The 24295-nt window shown below is 40.8% G+C and overlaps 2 protein-coding genes across 5 annotated transcripts in view; both read left to right on the top strand.

Annotated features, from left to right (window-relative positions):
• RCAN2 (regulator of calcineurin 2) overlaps nt 1-7245 on the top strand; it is a 93168-nt gene extending 85923 nt beyond the window's left edge. For both annotated transcript variants that reach the window (XM_075048986.1, XM_075048987.1), the window contains one exon: nt 20-7245. In XM_075048986.1, the coding sequence (XP_074905087.1) occupies nt 20-180 (161 nt within the window). In that variant the 3' untranslated portion in view covers nt 181-7245. The remainder of the gene's footprint in view (nt 1-19) is intronic.
• Nucleotides 7246-8620: 1375 nt separating this feature from the next.
• On the top strand, nt 8621-23067 carry ENPP5 (ectonucleotide pyrophosphatase/phosphodiesterase family member 5). Of its 3 annotated transcripts, XM_075048985.1 has the most exons (5): nt 8621-9115; nt 11987-12847; nt 16751-16927; nt 18317-18478; nt 20222-23055. In XM_075048985.1, exons 2-5 carry the CDS (start codon nt 11992-11994, stop codon nt 20281-20283), a joined length of 1257 nt encoding a protein of 418 aa, XP_074905086.1. In that variant the 5' UTR covers nt 8621-9115; nt 11987-11991; the 3' UTR covers nt 20284-23055. The 3 variants fall into 3 exon arrangements, with proteins under 3 accessions (XP_074905086.1, XP_074905085.1, XP_074905084.1); XM_075048984.1 differs by having other exon boundaries at nt 8621-9154; nt 18317-23067; XM_075048983.1 differs by having other exon boundaries at nt 8622-9115; nt 18317-23066.
• Nucleotides 23068-24295: the final 1228 nt, after the last annotated feature.

Genomic DNA, 24295 nt, shown 5'->3' with positions numbered 1-24295 from the left:
TATTTTTCTCTGCTTCCAGGGGAGAAATACGAGTTGCACGCAGGAACAGAGTCCACTCCCAGTGTGGTAGTGCATGTCTGTGACAGCGACATGGAAGAAGACGAGGACCCAAAGAATTCTCCAAAGCCAAAAATCATTCAAACTCGACGCCCTGGTCTGCCACCTCCTGTATCTAACTGAGCCTCTCCGGCAGAAGCAGCACTTCTCTCCTCCAGCACAGCTCTTGGTTTTTGTTTGCTTTGTTTTGTTGAAAGGCAGCCATTGCCTTTTGAGTACCAGACATTAAACTCATTGAAATCCCTTTACAGTAATCAAGCCTATGTAATAAAAGGGCTAGGAAAAAGATCTTTGTATATGTAACCATATCACACACCAACTAATAGATTTTTCTGGAAAGGACAAAACAAGGCTGAAGAAACAAGGGAGGGTTTCAGTCTGAGGATTTTTTCACAGCTATAATTTGCATGCTGAAACACCACTACCAGAGAGATCATTCAGGGTGGGCAATTAGCCTGATAGCAGGCTTGATATTCAAACTCCCAGAATACTTGCTATTGCCCTTCATCAAGCAGCCTGCTCCTCTGACCTCCTCAGTTCCCCACCAGACCTTAGTCTTTTCCCTTTTTTTTTTTTTTTTAAAGGGGGGCATGAGTGTTGTTGTTAATCTACTAGCAGCTTGGTGGCCTTTTCATCCCCCTGGAGTTTTCTGTAAGGAATACTATCTTTGCAACATTTTTAGAAACATCAGAAAAACACCCTCTTCCACCAACAGCTGTAGAGTAAATTTGTCCTTAATGGTGGCAGGGATGTGAGACAGAGCTCTCTGGGCTGAGAGACAGCAGCTGGCTGGAGGGTCTGGTGTCTTTCAGTCCTTCTCTCTAAGGAGAAGGGAGCCAGAATATCAACAGGGATTGTCATTTTTTCTTCCATAAAGGTGTGAGTGGTACTTCTGAGTTTGAGGCAGAAAGAGAAACTGACTGCTTGTTTAAGGAGGGATTCATTGCTCTCTGTCGTAGCTGTAAGTTCTAGTAATGATATAGGCTGAATGCTTTCCTAGTGGTGTGTTGAATAGCCCTGAAACTGTTAGTAATTACTCGTACATCTCTAATATTCAGACCTTTTCCTTCCCCACTTCCTGTGTTTTAAAGCCCTTTTTGAGCTGTATGCAGTTTGGGTTTGTGGAGGTGAGGAGAGGTTAGTTGGTGTTCTTTTGTTGTTTTTTTTCTCTTTTTTTAGGCCAAAGAAAACAGGACCATAATTACACACTTGAAATTAGACTGCATGCAATTGAATCCCCTTTTTTCACTCTGTCCTGCATGTTTCTTTCACTTGCAATGTATACTGGGTTACAAAAATTGTTCTGTGTTTTCATCATGGCTGACAGCAGGCAGATACTGGATTCCCTGTCTGGCAGACCTTCCATGATGATTTTTTTTTTTATGCATACTTGTCCTTTTGAGAACATATTTTCTAGACATTTGAGCTCAGATTTTGCATATATTTAAGCATGCGCTTAATTTATGCACATGAGTAGTTCCACTGAAATTAATACTGCAGAAAACTGAGCATATGTGTAAGATACGGTGGGATTTTTAAGCTAATTAGCTGCAGCTGTACTCCCAAAAGTGACTTTAAAATGGCACAGTGAGATTCCACGGTTTAAAATCCTTTACAAGTTAAAATAAGTAAATACATCTTGGAAGCTCATTCTAGGATCTGAAAAGTCAGCTTAGGTTCTGTAATCAAGATTTTTGTCATAAAATCTAATGATCTGGTTTCTGAGGGAGGGTTCCATTCTACCCTTAATTAGCAGTGAGGCTACAAGCTTCAGCAGAGTCAAGTCCCCCTTGCTGGGGTATTGGCTCTCCAGTACTTCCAGGAAGAAAAGCATGTTGCTTTGTCGGTGAAGACAGGAGATGCCATTCTCAACGTGCACGGTGAAGGACGTTCTGAGAATGAGGACTTAAGCATTCTCATATAGTTCATTCTGCCACCACCACAGGCCCCTAATATTCCTGTTGAGATGTAGTGCTTTACTTAGCGTATATCTATAATGTGATACTTGTTACTGCATTATGGACATCGTCGTGCGTGTGTTATACTAATAGAAGCACATTAAATACAGCAGAGACTGAACAAAAAATGGGGCTTTAGTATCCTCATGATATCTGTGTAAAGTTGTCTTAAAGTAACTCCTTAGAGGTTTCACTTCAATTATTTTTTCAGTGATGCATTTAGAAATGGTTTCAATAAATAGTCACTTACTACCCTAAGACTGTAACCTGATGTTCCTGTTGAAAACACCATCATAGGACACCTACAGTATTTCAGAAGTAACACCACTGTCGTTTTTGAGAACATACAGAACGCTAAGGTCCATGGGTTTTAGACCAGTATAAACAGGGAGAGAAAGATTTAAACGCCTAAGGTTTTTTGTTGATACATGCTGTATGGAAGAATTTACTGGCCACATCCTCGATTGATGTAAGCAATCAGACATCTTCTCCAATCAAATTTGATACTCCGGATTTTTTTCCATGCAGAAGTGTTGGAGGCTGAATCTAGTCCTTGTATCTTGTATCCATGTACTCAAACTTTGGAGACTTGGTTCTGAACTACGGACTTTGGCCTCAAATGATGTAAAACTATACTGCAAATTAAAGCATTGGATCTTAAATGTTCTTTCTTCAAAGTGCATTTTCAGACATTAAACAGGCCCCTTTCAATGACTACTCTTTGTCTTCACAAAACTACGTAGTACTACCCAGGAGGGCGTGGAACATGGCTCACTGGTTAAAGCACAGAAATAGACACACAACTACAAACCCGAAAACTCAAAGAAGCCTGTTGTAACTATGGTCAAAGCTTATGCATCACCTTTATGTGATAAAACAACAGTCATCAAGGAAAAATGTTTCAAGTATTACGGAATAATGTCCCCATCATAAAAGTAACAGGATTTGTGACTTAAAGAGAACCTGGTATTTTGCTAAAGGCTGGTTCTTGCCTGGCACAGAAGAAAGGCTTCTTTCAAAAAAATGCTGACCATCTGGAAGAGTAACTGCCCTATTTAATTCAGTAATTCACAGGCAAGAGTCCCTACTTACTTCAGTGGGAATTATCTGTTGTGTAGCATCTATGAACTCAGTCCCTCTGACTTGCACTTTTCACAGGGTGTCCACAGTGCTAAAGTAGATTCTCTCATGTTGTAATAGTATAAATAAGAACGAAATCTCTGTGTTACATTGCATCTTCTGATGCACAGTGACACAGATGGTGTTCTTTTAATTTCCTTTCCAAAGCGGGCGCCCATGGGAGCGGCTGGCAGCGATGCCCTGGGGCCCTCTTTTGGGTGGACATTGCTCCTGCTGCTGCTTGGAAATGGAAGGAGGAAATCAGGGGAGTACAGTTGCTGTTTCTGTTGCCTGCTGCCTGCTTGTCCTTTCTGACCTCTTCAGATAAGAAATCAAAATTTTAATGACTTCCTAAGTACAGTTAAAAGGATGAAAACATTGACAACGCATGGAGAAAGGGTATTTTGGAATCTTCTCTTTTGGAACAAAATAACAAAGAATTTTTGTGGCCTTGATTTTTGTAATTAAGACAAGGTAGTACAAACTCCCCCCTTCCTAACGTATACGTACACACTCAAGTACACTTTGTTTTCAGCAAGAAAACATGGCAAGAGCATCCCTTCCTCAACCATAACAAGACTATAGACATAGTTATTGTAAAGTGCTTTATATTATAAAAATGTGCCCCGTGCATAAATTGTTTAACATTTATTTAATCCTAAATAGGGTGGGAGAGGTGGGTTGTTTTTATTTTGGTCTTTTCCCCCCTCCTTCCCATTCAGCAACAGTGAAAAAGCTTTCTGCAAAAAGAAAGACTGTTCTTTGAACAGAGTAATGGACTGAACCATCTTGCAAGACTTGATTACAGTGGTATGTCTGAGCACTGTGACAGATTATGTTAGCGTTTCCATTATATTGTACATACTTTTGAAATATTCTATTTAGTCATATTTTATAGGAGTATTAAAAAGCTGTTGGCTAATTAATCACTTTTACACTTGTATAATTCAGAGCTTAGTTTGAAAAATAAATATGGCAAACAATATTTTTGTGTTCTGCTTGCGTTGGCATTTTGAAAGGCAACATTTAAAGAGTTAAGCTCTATTAATAAACTGACTAGTGTGGTATATACCACTGCGCTCTCAACTGGTAGAAGTGAAAATGCTTAAATGGGTGACATAGGTCAAACTGTTTCAGTAGAAATTAGGGAGGGAAAATAGCCCTTTTATTGGCAGGTTATGCCGTGTTCCATTTTAAACTGCTGCAGTTTCACAGAGTCATGTGAACTTGCACTGGTTTGCTGTGGATTTGGCTAGGCGTGTGCAAAAAAAGAACACAGCGCAGTCACTGATGAGCAAAAGCACATCCCTGACAGCTAATGTGGTTCTTACTGTGCTTTTGTAATAATGGGTAAATACAGTGGGCATGAGCGATTGAATAAGAAACATTGTGGCATCCAGCTACCATCCAGGCTGGGGAAAAAGTTCTATTAACATTAATTATTACAAAAATCAAAACTAATTGTTTGTAGTCTCTTGTGTCAATTTGTACTGGATCTTGTAAAGGATTGGAAACCAGGAGATGAGTTTGCTGATTAACTGTCTTGTGAAATTCTTATATTTGATCACTGAGATCTGTATTTGGAAAAATGATTTTTTTTTTTTCTGGGTGTGTGGCATAAAAGACGTAGTTTTCAAAGGACCATTGTTCATGATTCTGAAAATTAGATCCGCTTAAGAAGCCTCGTTGGAAATGTAAGCTCTGAGCTTACTGATTCCTTTTGAAAAGACAGGCCTTTACCTCTGTGTCTTGATTAGAAAAAGTAATAGTCATCTTCTTATGGAATACTTGAGAGGTAAAATGCACTACAGGAGGTCTGATTTATTCTTCACTGTTGAGCAGCAAATGAGCTTTTCCCAACTACAGTAAGGTTCTTCATCTGATCGGACTGAAATGTTGCATTACCAACATGCCGATTGTGGCTCTTCCATCTTGCTTGGCACTCAACACAGCAGCTGGAAATAAGCTTCAGGGCATCAGTTGTGGATAGTAGAGAGCTGTTTGTCCCAGAGGATCTCAAACTGGTCTTTGGTTGAGGATGTGACTGTATGTGTGTAACTTCAGTACACAATTTGTACACACAGATAGGCAATATTTATTTATACTGGGCATTTGTGCATGCAAGTGATAACGTGCAACCTAACCCTGCACAATACTGAATAATGGGAGTTAAAAGTATTTCTCCCAGCTGCAGCAGGGGCCCGAGGCTTCCATGGCTCGTGCCTCGATAACTTACAGCTGAGGCTCTGTACACTTTACGACTGATAGTCTGGCTATTGCTGTTCCTTGTGCAGCCTCATTTTTTTCTCCTGAAGAGTTACAATCAAAGCAAGAGAAACGGTGATTTAAGAAGGACAAATTGGAAAGTGCAGAGCAGACTCCAGCTCTGCAATTGGGTCTGTAGTTAGCAACTCTCTGCCCGATGATCGGCCCAACTTTTTAAAATGGATTCAGCAGCTCACAGGGGTTGGGTCCTTCAGTATTTTACTGCCCAATGATGGAATGTAGTCAGTTTGGTGGTGTTAGAGATAGACTTAGGGGAACAGCTTGCTTGAAGACAGTATCTGTCACGAATCTGGGGAGCTGGAACAAGCTTTCTATGGAAGAGGGGATTCAAGTAGGTTATTGTGGATATCCTGATTAAAGCTACAATGCTTTCAGATCACATCCTCTAAAGAACCTTTACTAAATTTATTTTTGTTCCTTTTTTAGTGGTAAACATTTTACCACTAAACATTTAGCCACTTAAGACTTTCTCTCACATATTAGGATGAATTTAAGACTTTTGCATTTTCTTGATTCCTGTCTGCCTAAGAAATCATATTTTCTATCTGTTTTACCAAAAGGCAAAACCAGGTATGGATTAAAGTCCCAGACAGACCCTCATTCATACTCATCCTCATGCAATGCTCTTGAATAACTAGTTACGCTAACAAAAAAACAAAACCCAACACTGCTTTTCCTGCTTTAGCACATCTTCTGGGGGGGAGTACAGCAGCTTTCAAATATCCTAGCCTCCTCTTAAAAGGAGATGTTTTTTCTAACGTGAGCTGTGCTCTCTTTTAAAATACATGTAGACTGCGGCATTCAGAGGTAAAATTACAAGGGAAGAAGTGTTGTAAAAGCTCCTTCCCACATGTTGAAGGGTCGAGTATATTTGCTTTGGCTTGGAGGGGAGAGAAGCTTGCACTGTTAGAGGTAGAGCAGCAGCAGCAGCACTCCCGACTGAAGGGCACGAACCCCAAATGCCTCCACGGCAGAGATGCTCAGAAAGCATTGAAAAATAGCCTTAATTCGCCTCTCCCCTTTTGTCAATTTGTTCAGTTGCTACACGGAGATTCTGGGGCTACAGTAAGAGTCATCCGTGGATCCTTTCAATATAGGATTGTGTGCCAACGCAGCAGCTACAAAGCCTAGAATCAGAGACATTTGTTAGTGAGGTTCTTGCTGGAGTAAGGCTGGGAAAGCTGTGAAGGGTGAGCAGCCTCAAAGTTAATGAAAAATGAAGATACTCAGAACCTTAAGACAGACGTTAGGATTTAAACCCATGTAAATGAGAGCTGTGTGAAGAAGGGCCCATTTGCTGCCCCTGAGTCAGGGGCTTCTTCACCTGAGTTAAGAGTACCCAGCAAGAAGGATTAAAGTTCTCTATTATTATACACCAGAAAATCAGCCTTGTTTTAACAAATTCTTGTAATTGATCGTTTATCTATTATGAGAAAGTTGTGTCTACGTTAGTGTCACACAGATGTGTTCTCTTCACTATTTGGTTAATGAAGGTAAATGTTTTGAATCCATTTTAAAGCAGAGTTCTTGTTCAGAAACTTCTGAAAGAAACGCCATCTGTAATGACTGACAGATCCTTAAGTGTCAATTTGGCAAGTTGTCCTACTGTGGGTAGCTGCAGAAATATTTCATGTATGTCGTGTAGATTTAAAAACATTACTCATGTTTTCATTCAAGTGTCTGCATTTCTGACACAGATGTGACATATCTGTATATATTATAAATCAATACTATTTTTAACCACGTATTTTGTACAAATATTCACATTAGCTCTGTACTTCAGTGAAAATCTATTATGGTATTAAACATTTTGGTGGAATTAGCAGACTCCTTGTCCATGCTTTGTTTTCATTTTATAACAGTTTTAAGCAGCTGAGCCTTTTCTTACATCCAAGGCAAATATTATCATTTCCAGCTATTTAGAACAGTGCCTTGAATCCGTATACACCTATACCCTCTAGTGACTAATTCCAGCCACTGCAGAAGCATGCAGGTCACTGCTGTGGTTTCTGAGACCTCTGGATCTCAGTGATGAGAGGCCAAAATTAAAGTTGAACCAACAGTAAATTTGAGTACTATTGTTCCTAGCTAACGAGAGTAACTATTAGCGTGAGACAACACTTTGCTGTTGAAGGGCACCCAACCAGAGATTTCAGTGCACACAGGTGCAATTTTATAATGGCTTTTTTCTCTTTACCCCTTTCTCGAAACCTGCTGTTGTGGGTCACTGTTGGGAAACAGATGATGAACTTAGTGCTACAGGCGTGGTCTGGTTCAGTTTCCTGTGTACCCAAGCCACATCCACACAGCTTCTACCAATCACTGCAGCAATATATATTTCCAGTTTTGTACTAGTCTTAATCTCACAGCTCTAACAATACAACAGTAATGTGGGGGTGTGATACTAAGAAAACGACTAAAAGAGCCTTGACCCCTACTACAATTCTTAGAGCTGGGATGAGGAAGGTATCACCCTTGCTTAAAAAATTTAGATACAAGGATCAGACTTTGCTACTGCCCCAGGCTTGAGTGAGTCCCTTACTACACGAGCCTGATCAGGTCAGTGATCTTGAGCTCATGAAGCCAAGCTGTAACTTCACAGAAAAAGGAGGGGAAGGAGCCAGAATCTTACCCGGATTACAGCCTGTACACAGGTTTTTACATAACCCTTTTCTACCTACCTACCAATAAGGTACAATGTTGGAGATACGAAGCCTCCAGTGGGTTGGCATCAACAAAAAACCAGGTTTATCCTGTATGGATTAGGCAAAAAAAAAAAAAAAAAAAAAAAGGAAAAAACCCGCAAATTTTGTTTTCTTTGCATTGCAATGCTTGTTTGCACCAGAAGGATGTATAAGTTAGCCAGTGCCGGCTATGAAGTGACTAATAAGTAGCATGTTCCTATGCACCAGTAGAAGTGTAATGTTTTTCTACACTGCCACAAAGTGGGGTAAGGTTTGTGTATGTACACAAGGCATGGGCTTTGGACCTCTACGTAGCACAGATCCTTGCCTAGTAAAGGCAGGAACCCAGCTCGGCCTTTGTCCCCTTTCAGCAGTTCAGTTTCTAGCGAGATGAGGAGGGATAACCCAATTTTCCTCTTCATTCCAGGTTACACCTACAGCTCTTGAGCACCACAACACAGGAAAGCATACCTGCCAGGAAAAAAATGGAGAACGCAGAGCCTCAGAAGACAAGAGGAGACAAAAGGAAAAACGCCTGACTCAAAATCAGTTTAGTCTGGGGTTTGTTTTGAACTGAGGAAGCCCTTGCAGATAGATCAGGAAGCGAACTCTGCTCCTTGCCTTCACAGCCACCTCACAGCACCGCCTGCCCGGCCTGGGCCCTCGTATTTCTCCCTTTAAAGCAATCCCACGACACCCAGCGGCCCCCTTAAAACCTCCCCAGCTCTACAGCCGCCAGGCCCCGCTCTCCCCGAGCCGGGGGCACCCGGGAGGCGTTAAAACCACCGGGAAAGCGTAAAAAAAAAACAACAAAAAACCCGAGGGCAACGCCCGCCGCTGCCACCCGGCGCCTGAGGCGGCGGCTCCTCCCTCCCCTCAGCCCGCCTCCCCTCCCCTCCCCGTTATCCGGCGGTGACTGACAGCGCCGCTGGCCACTCCCGGAGAGGAGAGGCAGGGCGGGGCGGGGCGGGCGGCCGTTACGTGCGGGCGCCGCCGCCGCTGCCCGCTGAGGTGAGTGCCGCTCCGCCTGCGCTGCGGGGCCGCCGGCAGGTAACGCCGGGTCGCGGCTCCTCCGGGGGAACGTTCGCTCCCTTTCTCCCTGCGGACGGGCTGGGGGAGGACCCCGCGGCCTCGCTCCTGCGTTCCCCGGGGCGCCGGGAGCGGCGGCCCGGACCGGAGGGAGGGCTCCGGGGGCGAGCGGTTCGTTTAGGCCCGAGCGGGCCTCGGTGAGGGCCGCCGTGGGCGTGGCGGTGGTCTCTCGCCTGAGGGAGCGTGGGTTTCGTGAGTCCCGGTTTGGCTTCGGGTGGCTGGCTTGTCAGGGTGAAGTGAGCCTTCCACGGAGGCGTCCGGGGGCTATGTGGGGGAATGCCGGGCTACCCTTGGCGTTCGTCTGTGTGCTGGGCTCCTCCGGCTGCTGAACAGGTCCCTGGGCACTTTGTCTGTCTGTCTGGCAGCTCCCTGCCCTGGGCAGCCAGATGCCTTCGTCCCACCAGAGCCCCTTCAGGGCCCCAGAGCCGTGGGTTGTGGTGCTGGGTTTCTGGAGAGAGCCGGATCAGTAGGGGTGCTCAGGTTGTCTCCAGTGAAGACCGGTATAAGAAGGCCTTGAAAAAAAAATATCCCACACCATTATTTATTAAAAATATGCAGTTAAAGGATTGGGTGATGTTGACATCATTAATTGTGTAAAGTTTAGAAGTAAGGACTTAATGTCACTTGAGAGGACTTAAATTCATACTTGTTGCTCCCCAGAAGGGGGAATTTACAACTCAGCCATGGGCTATGCTTAGTTTGGCGGATGGGGTTCAGATGGACACAACAGCATGTTCTCCCTTTCTCCCTTCAGATTCAGCTGAAAGAAATCCCACATCAGGTGAAACTGAGTGACTCTGTGGCCTTTGGGTCTGTGGTGTTGGCTGAAAGGGGAGTTATGCCTCTAAGTGTCAGTTTATTCTTAGCAGGACTCTAGGCATGGATTTTAATTTGGGGAGACACGCAAGTTTGGTGTAACATTTGACTACCTGCAAGTCAACAGTGCCTGTGCTGTTTTCCAGTGTAAATGAGAGAATTAGCTGGGGAATTGGAATATGAAAATTTCCCGTAGAAGATATCTTGGGTTCTACCAAAATGACAAATCCTATTCCTTCATTGCAGTGGTATTCAGGTCCTTGTTATGCTATAACGTTTTATATTAACTAGGATATTTAAAGTACTCCAGATATTCATATGGATTTATTGGTTACACGATCACTGTTTTCCAGCTGAATTTCAGTAGTGACTTGTTCCAGAAGATTGCTGAAAAACGGGAACCTAAAGGGAACTGTGTGGGGTATCATTTCAGTCCACATGCAGGTTTGGATTGAACAGTATCTGGTCTTGTGATTAAATGATGCTGTTGAGCAAGAAGTGGAGAGTATTAGCATGAAATTTTAGGTCAGTTACATATAGGGAAATCCTGTGTGAGGGTTCTTATAGGGATCTTACTTTGAGTTAGATAACTGAGTTTTGAACAAGAAAGTGTTTGCGAAGGGCAGAGGGAAACTGAGGCAGGGGAGTACAACCCAATAACATATGAAATTGTGTCATATTATGTCATGCTATTAGATAAGGAGTGCCAGTCATAGCTAGGAATAGTCAACATCCTTGAGTCATATAATCGGAATTAGTGCTGAATGTTTATCTAGGGAGCAAATGCTTTAGGGTACAGTGTGTGGTGGTCACCAGCTCATGCAGTTCATGGACGGGATTTGCATTATAGTTCTTGGGTCTTGCGTACTTCAAGCTGCTTGCACTCTGGTTGCAGTGGTATTTGACTGGAAGGGACAGATGATGCTTGCTTGAAAGATACAGTATTTCCAGTGGCTCACAACTGTACCAGTGAATCTTTCAACCACCTCTTTCCAATCCATTCAGAGACATAAGTGTTCAGTTAGAACTTAAACTGCGCACTGACTTGTATGGCTTGTATATGTTCTTGTCTGTAAAGCTGTCTGTACACTAGAAGTGACCTTTGGTAGTGAGTGTCAGAATTAGCTGATCAAGAAGAGCTTAGTTATGTAGGGAAGCTATGATCAGGTTAGAGATGTGACAAAATGTTGGGAAACTGATGTTCCTGCTCTTTGTTTAAGTCTTGATCTGACCCCTTTTAGGCAGCAAAACCTTTTAATGGGTATACTGCTGTATCTGAAATTCAACTCTTATTTGCTAGTTTCTCCACTAGAAATTGTACTTGGCACGTTTAGTAGTGCTGTACTGAGTGTCGGGGCTGAGAAGCTGTAATGGTTTCTAGCTGCCCTCCCCCTCCTGGATGGGAGCTGTGCAGGCACAGAGTCCTCCAGTTCCAGTGTGTACTTCCTACTTCCATCTGCTGGTCTGCCATGTGATGCTAGTGTGTCTGTGCCACACTTGCACAGAAGAGAAGGAATGCTCCAGAGATTTTAATGAGGGTTATAAAGTTCTGGTAGAGATGGACCTTGTTATTCTGAAGGTGAGAACTGCCCCTGTTTACATCTTAACTCTTAACAAGCACCTGCTTTCTTATAGAGCAGTTTCTTACAACATTGAGTACAGCAAATACTTGAAAACTTGTCAAATTGCAAGAGCAGGAGTTCCTGTGTATTGGGAACTGGAAGAAAAAAAGGAAGATGTTGGGCAGTGGTGTCGGTTAAAGAAGTTGCATTGTGAACTGTGTTTCCTTCAACAAATCGTAGTGTCTCACTTCCCATCTTTGAAATTGGGAAAGGTCCCCTTCCTATGTTTGGAGTGCTCAGTGTTAGTAAAGCAAGCTGTATAAATACATAGGGAATATTTTAGCTACTCATTCTTAAAACTGAGTTATGACTTTGACAAGCTAATGCAAACAAATCTTCTGTCTCTGCTCAACAGATGCCATGCTGCCTCAGAAGAGGGGACGAATACCTTTCAGAACAGCCATGAACTGTTATTGGAAGATCCTGGCAGTTTTCTTACTGTTTCTTCCAAGTGCATTGTCTTTCCAGCCCAGAGCATTGCTAGTATCTTTTGATGGATTTCGATGGGATTACATCTATAAAGTCTCAACTCCCAATTTTCATTATGCCATGGAGAATGGTGTTCATGTCAAACAGGTCACTAATGTGTTTATAACGAAAACGTATCCTAATCATTATACAATGGTGACTGGTCTCTATGCAGAAAGCCATGGTATAGTTGCTAATGAGATGTATGATCCTATTCTGAATGAAACTTTTTCTCTGAACAAAATGGATATCCATAACTCCAAGTTCTGGGAAGAAGCCAGCCCAATATGGGTGACGAACCAGAAAGAAGGACATAAAACCGGTGCAGCTATGTGGCCTGGAACAGATGTGAAAATACATGGAGTCTTTCCTACATATTATATGCCCTACAATGAATCTGTTTCCTTTGAAGATAGAGTTGCTAGGCTTATTGACTGGTTTACATCAGAAGAACCCATAAACTTTGGTCTCCTGTATTGGGAACAGCCTGATGAGATGGGCCATATTCTGGGCCCAGAAAACCCACTTATGGGTCCAATAATTAGCGATATTGACAAAAAGCTGGGATATCTTATGTCTGAACTGAAGAAAGCAAAGCTGTGGGATGTGATAAATGTCATAATCACGAGTGATCATGGAATGTCACAGTCCTCCTCAGAAAGGATCATTGAGCTTGATCAGTATGTGAATAGAGAGCTCTATGAAGTCATTGACCATTCTCCTGCAGTAGCTATTTTGCCAAAAGAAGGTAGGAGCTATAGCAGTAAAATTCTCTGAAGAAAATACTTGAGTATCAAAACTTTATAGACTTGTTCCTTAACTGAAGTGGTGGTAGCAGCACTGATGCCAGTAGGACATCAGCCTTGAACAAAGAGTACTTGCAGGATCACGTCTTTGTTCTTTTTGCTAGCTCTGTCAAAAGCCCAGATTAACTTTCTGAAATGAAAAGTGAGCAAATCTATTGTTGACTAATACTGCCAACTGTCCTTTAGTCCTTATGAGAAGTAAAGTAATCTAATGGCATTATCAAGGATGAATGGCGTTCTAGATGGATAACAACTGAGTGTTAACATATCTTGCCTTTCATCAAGATGCTAAAGCCATAGTGGAAGAATTAGATTTCCAACTCAAACAGTAAACTGAAACCAGATGCAGACCTTTGATAAAAAGAAAGCCTGTGTTGGCTATTTGATTAGCTGCCAACTATTGTAGTTCGCTTCAGTGTTTTTTCCCCATCACGCTGAACAGCCAGCCAGTTATGTTCATACCATATGTTTTGTTCATATCATATGTGATAATGCTGGGCAAGAATCCTGTTGGAATTGAAATCTGAAGTCTGGTTGCAGTCATTGAAGGGTTGCTTGAGTGTCAGGTGTGTGTTTAGTGTCACTCGTGTACAGGTGCCGCTCTTTATTTTGATGATCAAAAGTTATAAGTATTTGGTGTGAATGTATTAACCTGGAAAACAGCAATTTTTTGCGTGGGCAGGGGTGCTAATTTGGAAGTTGAGTTTTAAGGTGGCCTTCTGAAAAGGTGTGTTTTAAGATTTCTGTAATATTTCTTTTGAATATTATCCAATATCACTAATGGATAGCATTCTATTTGATGCCCCAACAGGTAGGGTATTTTGCAGATGTAAGTGGCCTTTAAATATGTAAACAAATGTCTCTTGTCATTTTTAGTTTGAAGAATATTCCAGACTAAAATGTTAGTATGTCCAAACTGAGATCATTTGCTGCCTGAGCACACTCAGGTGCTTGTAGCTGGGCACTGTTTCTCTCAGTGGTGATAGAAGAGCTGAGTTCGGGAGCTCCATCCTAATGGAGACAAACACAGTTGTCCAGGATGCTCTCATTACCAAATAAAGGAGTTGTAAAAGTAAACGTTAGTGCTGAAACATCCCTAATGCAGTAAATGAGAACTTGAAGATGTGTAACCTGATTCTCCTGTCTGCTAAATGCTGAAAAGAAATAGTATCTCTGCAGCAATTAGATAACAGAATAGTAAAAAAGCCATTTCAATGGATTTCAGGAATAGCCTGGATTTGGTTTTGCCAGAGGTTCAGATATTTATTACACTACCAATAAACAAGAAGTAGTTTTGAGCACAGCTTAAATTCCTTCCTTCCCTGTTACCAGCTGTAATTTTTATTATAAACCAGTGAGCTTCAGTCTCAGTTTAGCTATGAAATAACATACACTTAAGTACATAAGACTGATTCTTCAACAGTTAGTCCATTCATCTTACTTAAACCAAGGGAATGGTAAAACTTAGTGAGACACTGAGAAAAAATTTTATTGCTTAAATATGCAGCAACTTCTGCTACTTAAACTGTTTGGCTGCATATTTCATCCCCAAGAGATGGATTAAAGCCATTATTTAACTATGCTTGTGTATTGGTGTGTGTGGAACTGATTATATGTTCATGAAGATGGTACCTGTACCACAGCTGGTAGTGCTGGCCTTTCTTCCATTAAGTATACGTATGTTAATTCAAATAATTAATTTAGTGTAAAATCATAGTTGACTGTATCTGGGGCTTCTCCTCCCTGTTACCCCATATAGAAAAGTGGCATAACAAAATTAATTTTGTTACTAATGTAGTCCTAGAAATGCTAATTGGACTCCCTTTTCTTGTTTCTGCAACTATCTCTCTCATATATGGACTTCTGCTGTCTCATTTTGACCTTTATTGTGTTTCTTAAGTTTAGTGAATCTTTTAAGTCTTTTTTTTTTTTTTTTTAATGCCACTTTGAGATAAGAAACATTATGCATCATTCTATTTCTATACCGGATCCTAGGAACTGAGGGAAACTGAAGATGGTTTCTTTAAAGACATCGGGCACCTCACAAACATTTTTTTCCTGAGATGTATTCAAAACTTCACGCATGCTGTAAATGGTAGACAGGAGTTTATCTTTCGTTTACTTCAGACAGTGTCTCAGGTCAAACTAAGCACTTGTTCTTGTGGTCATCAAGGCAATCGTTTTTTAGGACAGAGAGTCAGAGAAGAGCTCACATGCAGGAACGCCTGCTGCAGGACGTACAGCTAGCTGTGAAGGCAGAGCTAGCAAGAAATAAGTCAAAATGACAGGATGTGCTTAAATCCCACTCATGTACTAAAACCAGCAGTGTTGGCCACAAAGAAAATGTAAACATCTTCCAGCTGTGCTTCAGACCTTGTAGCGCTGAAACTGGCCTGCAGAGACTAACTGTGAACTTGACTGTCCAAGTGAATTGCACATGCGTGTAGCACAAAGTACTTAAGTCATGGGGCCGAGTTATTTGGTGTATATAACAGAAGTCTGTTATATACACTGCATAGCCCTCAATAGGAATCTGTGAATCTGTGCTTAAATGGGGGCTGGGGAATGACACTGAAGAACCTTGCTCAGATGTAGGTTCCTGAACTTGCTTTTGTGTTCCTGTCTGTGTGTCCTGGTTCCTCCTTTCTGTGTGCTGGTGTTCCAGCTTGTCCAACTGCTTTCTGGCTGTTCAGTGATTTTTTTACTGGAAAGAAAAGCTCAGAAACTGAAAATAAGCAAATAAAGAATTGGAGGTAGAAAATGCCTATTTATTTGGTAGTGATAGTACAGCTTTTAAGGATTTACGCTTGTTACACAGCAGATGACTAGGAAGGGAAAGGAATAGACAGTAAGAATACAAAGGAATAGGTAGTGCTGTTAGCCATTATTGAATATACAGAGCAGCTGACAGTTCCAAACCAAAAGTGCCATCTTTATATGCTGGTCCAACCTGTCCTTTTGTATGCTTGTCCTGTGTTCCCTGCTTAGGACTCTGCAATCTTCGTACAGTTCCTAACGTGTTAGCGGCATCTGGACTGAGACTGAGGGCTTCCGCTGAAAGATTAATGCAAGCTAGTTTTGCTTTTCCCTAGGTAATTAATTGCTAATACTATGATGTTACATGGTGCATAGCAACAAACTAGCTACTCTTTCAAAATTGGCTAAACTTGTCATCAAAATGGTAGAAGATCAAAACTGGGAATCAAATGAGGTCAAATATGTAGCTGTTTATTGGAGCATCTTGCAGAAGGAGAAATAAACAATTGGGTTCACTCAGAAGTAAGTTTTCAGAGATGCCAAGAAACAAAGTGGCTGCTCTCTTTGGCCTTTTAAGGAAAGCAGCTAACAGTTAAACTGCTTTAAATAAAAAGTGTCACTTGTCATCATAGCCAACTGGGAGAGAGACAGAATATGGCCTTAATACGCACATTACCTCATAAACAGGTTTAGGAGCCATCTTCTTGCTTTCAAGCTTTGCATGGAGCTAGGAGGAGCTGGTTTCTTTTCTGTGAGACTTAGCTGAATGCCTTCTAACTCATTCTTGTGAGAAGCTTACATTCTGATAGCTATGAAGTGAGGGATTTTTCTAAAATTAGCAAGGCACTTACTGCTTAGGAACAGGCTGTGAAGTGTGATGCCAGGTGTGATCTTACTGTGAATGACGCTCTGGATTTCTCACAGGAAATTCTGTGTGCATTGTAATCCACTGTTGTTTCTTACAGCTATAATTAGCTTTTGGGGAAGTGCATTTTGCCCTCTTTCAGTTGTATTTAAACTACTGGTTAGTTCAGTAAACGTATTGGTATGTTTAAGTTTTGTCTTTTGTTTCTTTTGTTTGTTTGAAGGCAAACTGGATGAAGTATATGAAGCTTTGGCCAGTGCTCATCCCAACATGACTGTATATAAAAAGGAGCAGATTCCGGATAGATTACATTACAAACACAACAGTAAAATTCAGCCAATCTTAGCAGTGGCTGATAAAGGATGGGAAATTGTATATAATAAGTCTGATGGTTTTCAATGTAAGTATTCTGTATTTACAGTGTTTTGCTATATCTTCCTAGTCAGAGATCTTACATGATACTTTCTCTTCCAATCTCAACCAATGGTAGTTTTTGGGGGGTTTTTTCCCCTTTTTTTAAGACTGGGAGGGAAAACTCTGAAGCTAAGTGTGTAGAACTTATAATATCTTTCTCCTGATGGGATGGGAAGCACCCTACTGTTAGGGGAGGGGGACTGGACTTACAGTTTCTAAAACTTAAACTTACCAAGGTAGGATCATTTACATGTGTTAGTGGTCACATACTTGAGGGAGTCTTGCAAGATCTAGCAAACTGACAACCACTTCCTGAGAGATGGAAAAAAAAAAAAAAAGTTGTAACTGAACTTCTTGCATAGAGGATGAATAGCATTGCTTTATCATGTACTATTTATTTACTGGAGAAGGGTTGGGTTGGAAATAAAAGAATGCTTTCTGGAAAGTCCTCAACTTCTGTGTATGCCTTCACTTATGGTAACCTTGTTTTATTGCTAGAAAGAGTCTTTTAATATTGTGTTACTCTACACCAGTGACTTTTGTTTGCCTTATAGGATAATATGCGTTCTAGGTGATTTGGAGGAAAAAACCCCCCACTTTTAAGTTCCTCACCTTGGGGTTTTGAGATTTATTATAGATAGAATGGAAACAGTAAACTGTAACTTTTGGTTAGCTAGGAGAAAAGATATAGGTGTCACATGGTCAGTTCTTAAGTTTCTTCACTGAAAACCTTTTCAACTTTGCTGCTGGTTATGAAGCTGAACAGCATTACCTGCAAGACTTAACAAGTTTCTCAGTTGTTGATAGATGATGAGAGCATCTTTTTGTGCCTGCATGTATTTACTTGTTCAGAGTTTTTAGTGCCCCTGTAAGGAAGGGTCACTGGAGACCCACTAGTGAGATCTGTAAACTTCTTCCTTGTTGATGAGTAAATAGTGCACCAAATTGGACAAAGTGTCAAAGCAGTCAGAGCTTAAGTTCTGTCTGCTACTAGGTGTGAAACAGTCTATCTCTACGTGGATTTTTTTTTTAAGAGATCTGGTCCAGTTGCAAAGTTGGAGTTTTGACTTGAGGAAAATCAAGGAAACTTCAGTGTAGCATGGCATGCCATTGACAGTGCTGTTACTACCATGTGAGCTTACTTTTTTTTTTTTAAATAGTGCTCTCCATTTTTTTTAAGGCATCTTCTCTTTGTAGTTCTGAGACTTGGTGTTTTCGAGGAAACATTTGTGCTGTTGATCAAAATGATTCTTCTAAACCTCTGCAAGAATAAATGATGGCTGTTCCTTTTCTGTGTTACGCTAATTCTAGGAAAAGGTTCATTGCTTGTTTTGCAACTTCAGAATATTGACCTTTATCTATCTTTTATTTCTAGTTGGTAATCATGGATATGACAACACCTTACCAGAAATGCATCCAATTTTTTTGGCAGTTGGGCCTGCTTTCAGAAAGAATGCCACCAAAGAAGTCATGAATGCTACAGACTTGTACCCCTTGCTGTGCCATCTGCTTGGTATTAACCCACTGCCAAACAATGGTTCGTTCAACGCTGTGAAAGATATACTTGCTGAAGAAGTTCCTGTAGCCTTTGGAGCAGACACCTATGCTACTGTTGTAGGAGTCTTTCTGGGCAGCTTTCTTGTTATGGTTTTTATTGCAGTTTTTGTTAAGCATTTTATCCTCACCCAAGCAAATACCATGCAAATGCAACATACTGAAGCGGCCCAGCCACTGTTGCAAGATTAATAACATTTGGTACTATTTCCTGCTTGATGCTTAAAATAAGGTTATACAAAAAAAATTAATAGAGGTGGATCAGCATAAATATGTGGACTAAAAGGAAATGGATGCTGATCCATTGGTACCATGGTGTATGTACGTACTAGGTATGCAGAGAAAGAGCATGTTTCTGTTTCACCCTACCACTGCTAAATCCTTCAGAGGTTGAAAATATTCTAGGTAAACCCGGAAAGCTGTGTATGTAGATGTGTAGTGACAATAGACCTTGAATACCTCATTCTGAGCTACTTTTAGGGAAATAATGTCAACTGAGGTGCACTTCACAGACTATTATGTGGTGATTTAATTTTCCACCCTCTCTTCTTTTTTTTGAGAGGCTTTTTTAAAGTCTCTTACATTCTAACAAGTCACTGAATGTGAATAGACTCCTTTGGGTTTTTTTCTTCCTTGCCCAAGGAAACTTTTGCATGGATCACCATTACAATAGCTTGGTGGACTAAATCCTGCAGAAAACAACATTATTATTAAGCTAGGTCATGCAGTGCTAAGTGTCTAAATTTAGAGTTAGACATATTTATTTAAAGTACTGTGTTAATTGTAACCCCAAAATATGAATCTAGGTGGTATTGCCTTTAGTAATCAGCATTAAACTACTTGATTGATTTTTTTTTTTAAGGGTTTTTTTTTTAGGTAAATATAGGTCTTTACAATTTTAGGTATGACTTTTGGTAAATGTAGGTCTTTTTCTATTGTTTCCTGTACACTGGACTAAATTTTCTAGGAATTCCATGTAGCTGGCAGTTTAAAGACACATACAAGCACAACACCTGTATATCCAAATGGAGTCTTGTATTTCCGAGGTAAGAGGGTTCTTTCAGAATAAGGCAGATGAATCAGTTAGGGAACTTACATGTACAAGCTGGTTTCAAGAGTGCTTGTCACTGGGTGTAACATCTGACCCATTGCTGGAGACTCTTCTCTAGTGTGAGACTTCTCTAGTACGAGTTTGGCTTGCTATCTTGTGTTTTATATGGTATGTCTGGGTGGACCTTAGAATTTGGTGAGCAGGATTAGGCACACAATTTAAGGAACAGCCGTATAAATCCTAAGCCATATATACTCTTAAATCTGAAAAAGCACACTTTAATATGAAAAAAGGTGTAAGATGGAGTTTGTTCTTCCAGAGGAAAGTCTCTGTCAGGGAAAATTATTAATTCTGAGTCAACAAAACTATATATTTACTCTGTTTCTTTTGTGTGGGGCAATCAATCTTCTTGCTATTTGTGGTTTTATTGATAAGCTCACTTAAATAGTAGTTGAGAAGCTGCTGACTCAGGTTTGTATGAAAAACGTGGTATGAAGTGAGAAAAGTTGTCTAGTTGTCAGACTTGTTCGAAAGCTGAATTTTTTTTCTCCTCCCTGTGTCAGTATTTCTCTGCACTTTGCTTCCGAGTACAATGCCTGAAGGACAAAGAACCTTTCAAGATTCACACAAACAGTCAGGTATTTCTCTAAGTGCAATTTATTGCTTTATCCACAGCACCCAGCAGAGGGCAAAGATGGGAACATCTTGGCCTTGGATGTGCTCTGTCAAACTCATGATGTGACTAACAGTCTACTACTGCAATTGGGAGGGTTGCTAGCAGACCTAGCAAGGAGCTGCAACAAGCTGACTAACTGCAAGTACAAGACTCATTTTGCTGAACTTAATTCCAGACTTAATGAATGGTATCTAGGTGAGTTCAGAAGGGAGCTTGCTTCTCGCTGCCTCAGTGATGACTCTCCAGTGCCATGTTACGAACTGTCTGGTGCTCACTGCGTCAGAAGTAATCTGTTGGATTCCTCTGTGATGGCACGGACACTTGCTTAATATTAAGCTGTTTTGCAGGCAGATGTGGGAGTTTCCAGAGACCATAACTAGGTGCAATGAGTGCTTGAGAGGGAAGGCAATGAAAGACTCCAACTTAAGGTATATGCCGAAAGTCTAGCTGTAATAGTAGCTTTAGGGAGGCAGGAAACTAGCAGATCTGTTGGAGGACAGCCCCTTAATTTGGGGGATATGTATGAAGTCTTGTGTAACTTAATCTGACTCATCTCTGCAATTCTGCTGTTACTGTTCTACATACAGCCTTGTTTTCCTACCTTGCCATTTTCTTAAGAAAACACTGAAGGAAAACTTCTGGGTTAGGTGTGCCTGATACTGTAAAGCTGATTCTTAGTGGAACTGACGATTAGGTATGTCTTAAGTTTCATTTGCTGATGCCAGCTAAAACTGAATGCTGCAGGGGCTTTTCAAGTTGAAAGATGAAAGCAGTAATGATGTTCACAGTAGTTCCTAGAGAGGATGGGGAAGTGTGAGTAGAAAACCTAAACCTGTAAATTGTTACTAATCACTTCCCTAGCTACCTTCCAAAAAGTGGATGGCAGATAGCAAATTGATGCATGGAATCCACCTTTTGCTTATTTGCAACTTAGAAACAATTGTAGTACAAGCTTCGTGTGTGTTTTAAAGAAAGATCTACAGGCTTAGTTAAGGGAATAACACTGAAAATTGGAGATGCTGTAATCCTCTCCTGTAGCTACTTCAGTTGCACACTTTCTCACTTTGGAACCTGCTGCTTTAATAGAAATTTTCCTTATTGCAGTAATGTCATAGCAAGGCTTATGGCAGATGTAAAAATAACTGGATTGTAACCTCAGAGGTGTTCATTAAACACCCACTTTTTTAATTGTGACAGGTGTAGTTCTATCATCAGCCAAACTGACCCTTGATTTTAAGGAGGGGGCAAAGTTGGTCAGTGTTGTTCAGTCATCCTGGGCCTTAGGTTTGCCTGCCCAAACATGCAAGAAGGGAAGAGCAGTAGGCTTTCCCTCACAAAGGGTGTGGGAACAATAATATTCAAAATAGATTGGTAACACAAACATGAGAATTCTCGATGTCGTTCTGTATTGCACTGTAAGGCCCTTCTTTGAGGAGGGTAAAATGAAACTTTATAGAAAACTGAAGGGAATCTTTCAGTATTTGGGTATTTCAGTTTAGGTGTAAACATGTTTCCTTTATTGCTTAGGTCTATTTGCAGGTACTTCTTGAGTAATTACCTTGTTAGGGTATTTGCCTAGCCAGTGTTAAACACTGTTTTAAGTTGTTGGGTGTATGCTTAATCAAATTGAAAGCACATATAATGTCACTGGAGAAAAATACCAACTTTTTCTCTGATGTGATGTGAGATTTTTTTCAGACTACGTTTTGGTTGGGGAGGAGGTGCAATTTGGTTCCTGTGTATGTGATACTTTTTATGATGTACATTGGAAAGTGGACTTGAGTACACTGTATACTACTTGTAAGTTAAGCTTGGAAGCTGAGAAGGTAGCATGATTTTGTCTTTTATTATTGACCTGTGAAGCATATTTTGAGATGTCAAACCTTTTCTTTGTTTCTTCCCATTTGGAAATGCTGAAGTTGAAATACATCTTTGCTGTAGTGCTATCAAGCATTGAGTGCTTGCTTCATTTAAAAACACTTCTGGAAAAAAACTTGAGTTGTGGGGGGATGGCTGGGGGAGAATGGCCTTAACTCGTATGTATCCCAACTATGTGTTGTACTCTGCATAGTGTATGCCTTTATTAAAAATAACTGGAATTGTGATAGAACTTTCTTATATAAAAGGCCTCTTGTTTCCCACCTTGCTACTGTATGTGGAAATAACAGTTTCTTTCATAAAAAATGTCTTCCAGACTTTCTTGGTAAAGAGCTGCAGTAAAGCTGTTAACAATAAATGCGGTCTCAAAAAAAAAAAAAAGGTGCAAAAATGCCTATTATCACATGAAGGGTTGTGCAGTGTGACTTTTCAGAAGCGTGGAACAACACAATCTTGAGCTGTGTGTGGGCAGAATGACAAACGTGCAGTTGTTGAGTCCTGCTGCTTTGTAAAATGCAAATGTAACAGGCTTACTTCCAAATCTTCTTCTCTGCTTAAATAATGGCCATGGATGCTGTCTTGACCATGCCTATGCTGCTGTACCTATCTTTCAAGAAATGCCATGTTTGTACTACAGTAAAGGTAATGGAAGCATTTATTAGATGTTAGACTACAACAATTGTTGGATGCACATGAAAGTGGCAAGTTCAATAGCAGTATCTGCAGCATTGCAAATGGATGGCCTTTTCATAACGAAATCCTAATCTGAATCATATTAAGTTAACAAATCTCTATTGCTGTTTTTTGCAATAAAAGGTGGTACTGTGCATATTTAAAGCAAACATCTGTCCCTGTGGTCCGATCCTTGGAGGTACATGATGTTGTTTGTTGGTTTATTTTCATAGGCAGTACATTCTTTTCAATTTATAGGAAGTTAAACTTCCCCCTGAAACAAGTGTTTTGGACCTATAGTTAGTTGGAATTGCCTCAATTCTGGAACCATTTCCTGGTGCTAATGGACAAAAAGCATATAAACCCAGAGGGGTGGATGGTTTAAGGCTTCTTTACCCAGTGTTGAGAGTTCCTTTTTGGAGGCAGTCAATATAATGAAACATCAGTCTTTACTACTGGGAAGTAAGTGTTATGAACTTCCCCTATTCCCTTCTAAACTTCAGTGCTAGTTTAAGTGCTAAGAAGTTCTCCTAAATTAATATGCCCGGTATGAACATTGCAGAGTCGTGTATATTTAGCAAGTCATTACATGTTGCCACAAACTGTTGTGGGATGTCTCCTTTATCGCAGCTTTGAGGAAGGCAGAAGCCACAGCTTCTTATGTTCTTGTCTTGAATTTGCTATTCAAAAGGAAATCAGCTGCTGACTTTCACAAGCAATAATTCATGCAAACCGTAACTAGGTAGTGGAAATATTTCATCATGTTTAAGGCACTAACACTGTTTTAAAAAAAAAAAATCATCTTTAAATATATCAACTTTGTCTCTAAGGAGAAAGAGGTGTTTTTCTAGATTCTCTTGATTTGTACATGATCTGTATGAAATCCTGGATGTACAAGAGCTACTTTGAAACCCTCCCTGCCAGCAGCATAGAATTGTACCAGGAAGAATACTCAGCCTCCTATAGACCATACTGCATCTTTAGAATTGAAAATAAGTAGCAATGCAATTGGCACGTAGTTTATGCTATTTCTTGATTAATACTTAAACTTTCTCTTTAAACCCTTCCCACAATAGCACTGTTTTGTCTCAATGCTAAAGGGAGTAGTAGAGGGTAATAAGGATATCTGCTAGATACTACCACTCACTTTCTGGTTTGATAAAAGCTCAGTTGCCTATAGCAGTTCTTACCAGGAGCTAACCAGAGCTAGGAGGAGAAATGCATTTAGACCTAGATTGCCCCATCTGTAACAATATTTGTATTTGAGATTAGAGTGCTGCCATTGCACTTCAGTCAACATTTACATTTCTGGTAATTAAAATTTTGGTGGTAACCTTGACACCTGGCCTGTGCTAGTGATGCAGAGAGGAACTGAAAGCACATCAGTCACACACTGTATGACAGCTATTTGGGGGAAGGAGGAAGAAAGGAAGAATAGAGTGGAGCATATACTGTGCTAATCAGCTTTAGCATCTAGGAGAAAACCCTCACAGGTAGAGGACAGTACACTTTGGTCTTACCAC

Source organism: Buteo buteo, chromosome 17, assembly GCF_964188355.1.
Source record: "Buteo buteo chromosome 17, bButBut1.hap1.1, whole genome shotgun sequence".
In the NCBI taxonomy this organism is placed as follows: Eukaryota; Metazoa; Chordata; class Aves; order Accipitriformes; family Accipitridae; genus Buteo; species Buteo buteo.
Note: the sequence above shows the minus strand (reverse complement) of the source record. Positions and strands in the feature narration are given on the sequence as shown.

Bases quoted from the DNA above. Each gene is read 5' to 3' on its own strand.
- ENPP5 (XM_075048984.1), top strand. From the start codon at position 11,992: ATGCTGCCTCAGAAGAGGGGACGAATACCTTTCAGAACAGCCATGAAC. The intron at 12,848-16,750 runs GTAGGAGCTATA...GTTTGTTTGAAG, and splicing joins AGCTATTTTGCCAAAAGAAG to GCAAACTGGATGAAGTATAT. The intron at 16,928-18,316 runs GTAAGTATTCTG...TTTTATTTCTAG, and splicing joins TAAGTCTGATGGTTTTCAAT to TTGGTAATCATGGATATGAC.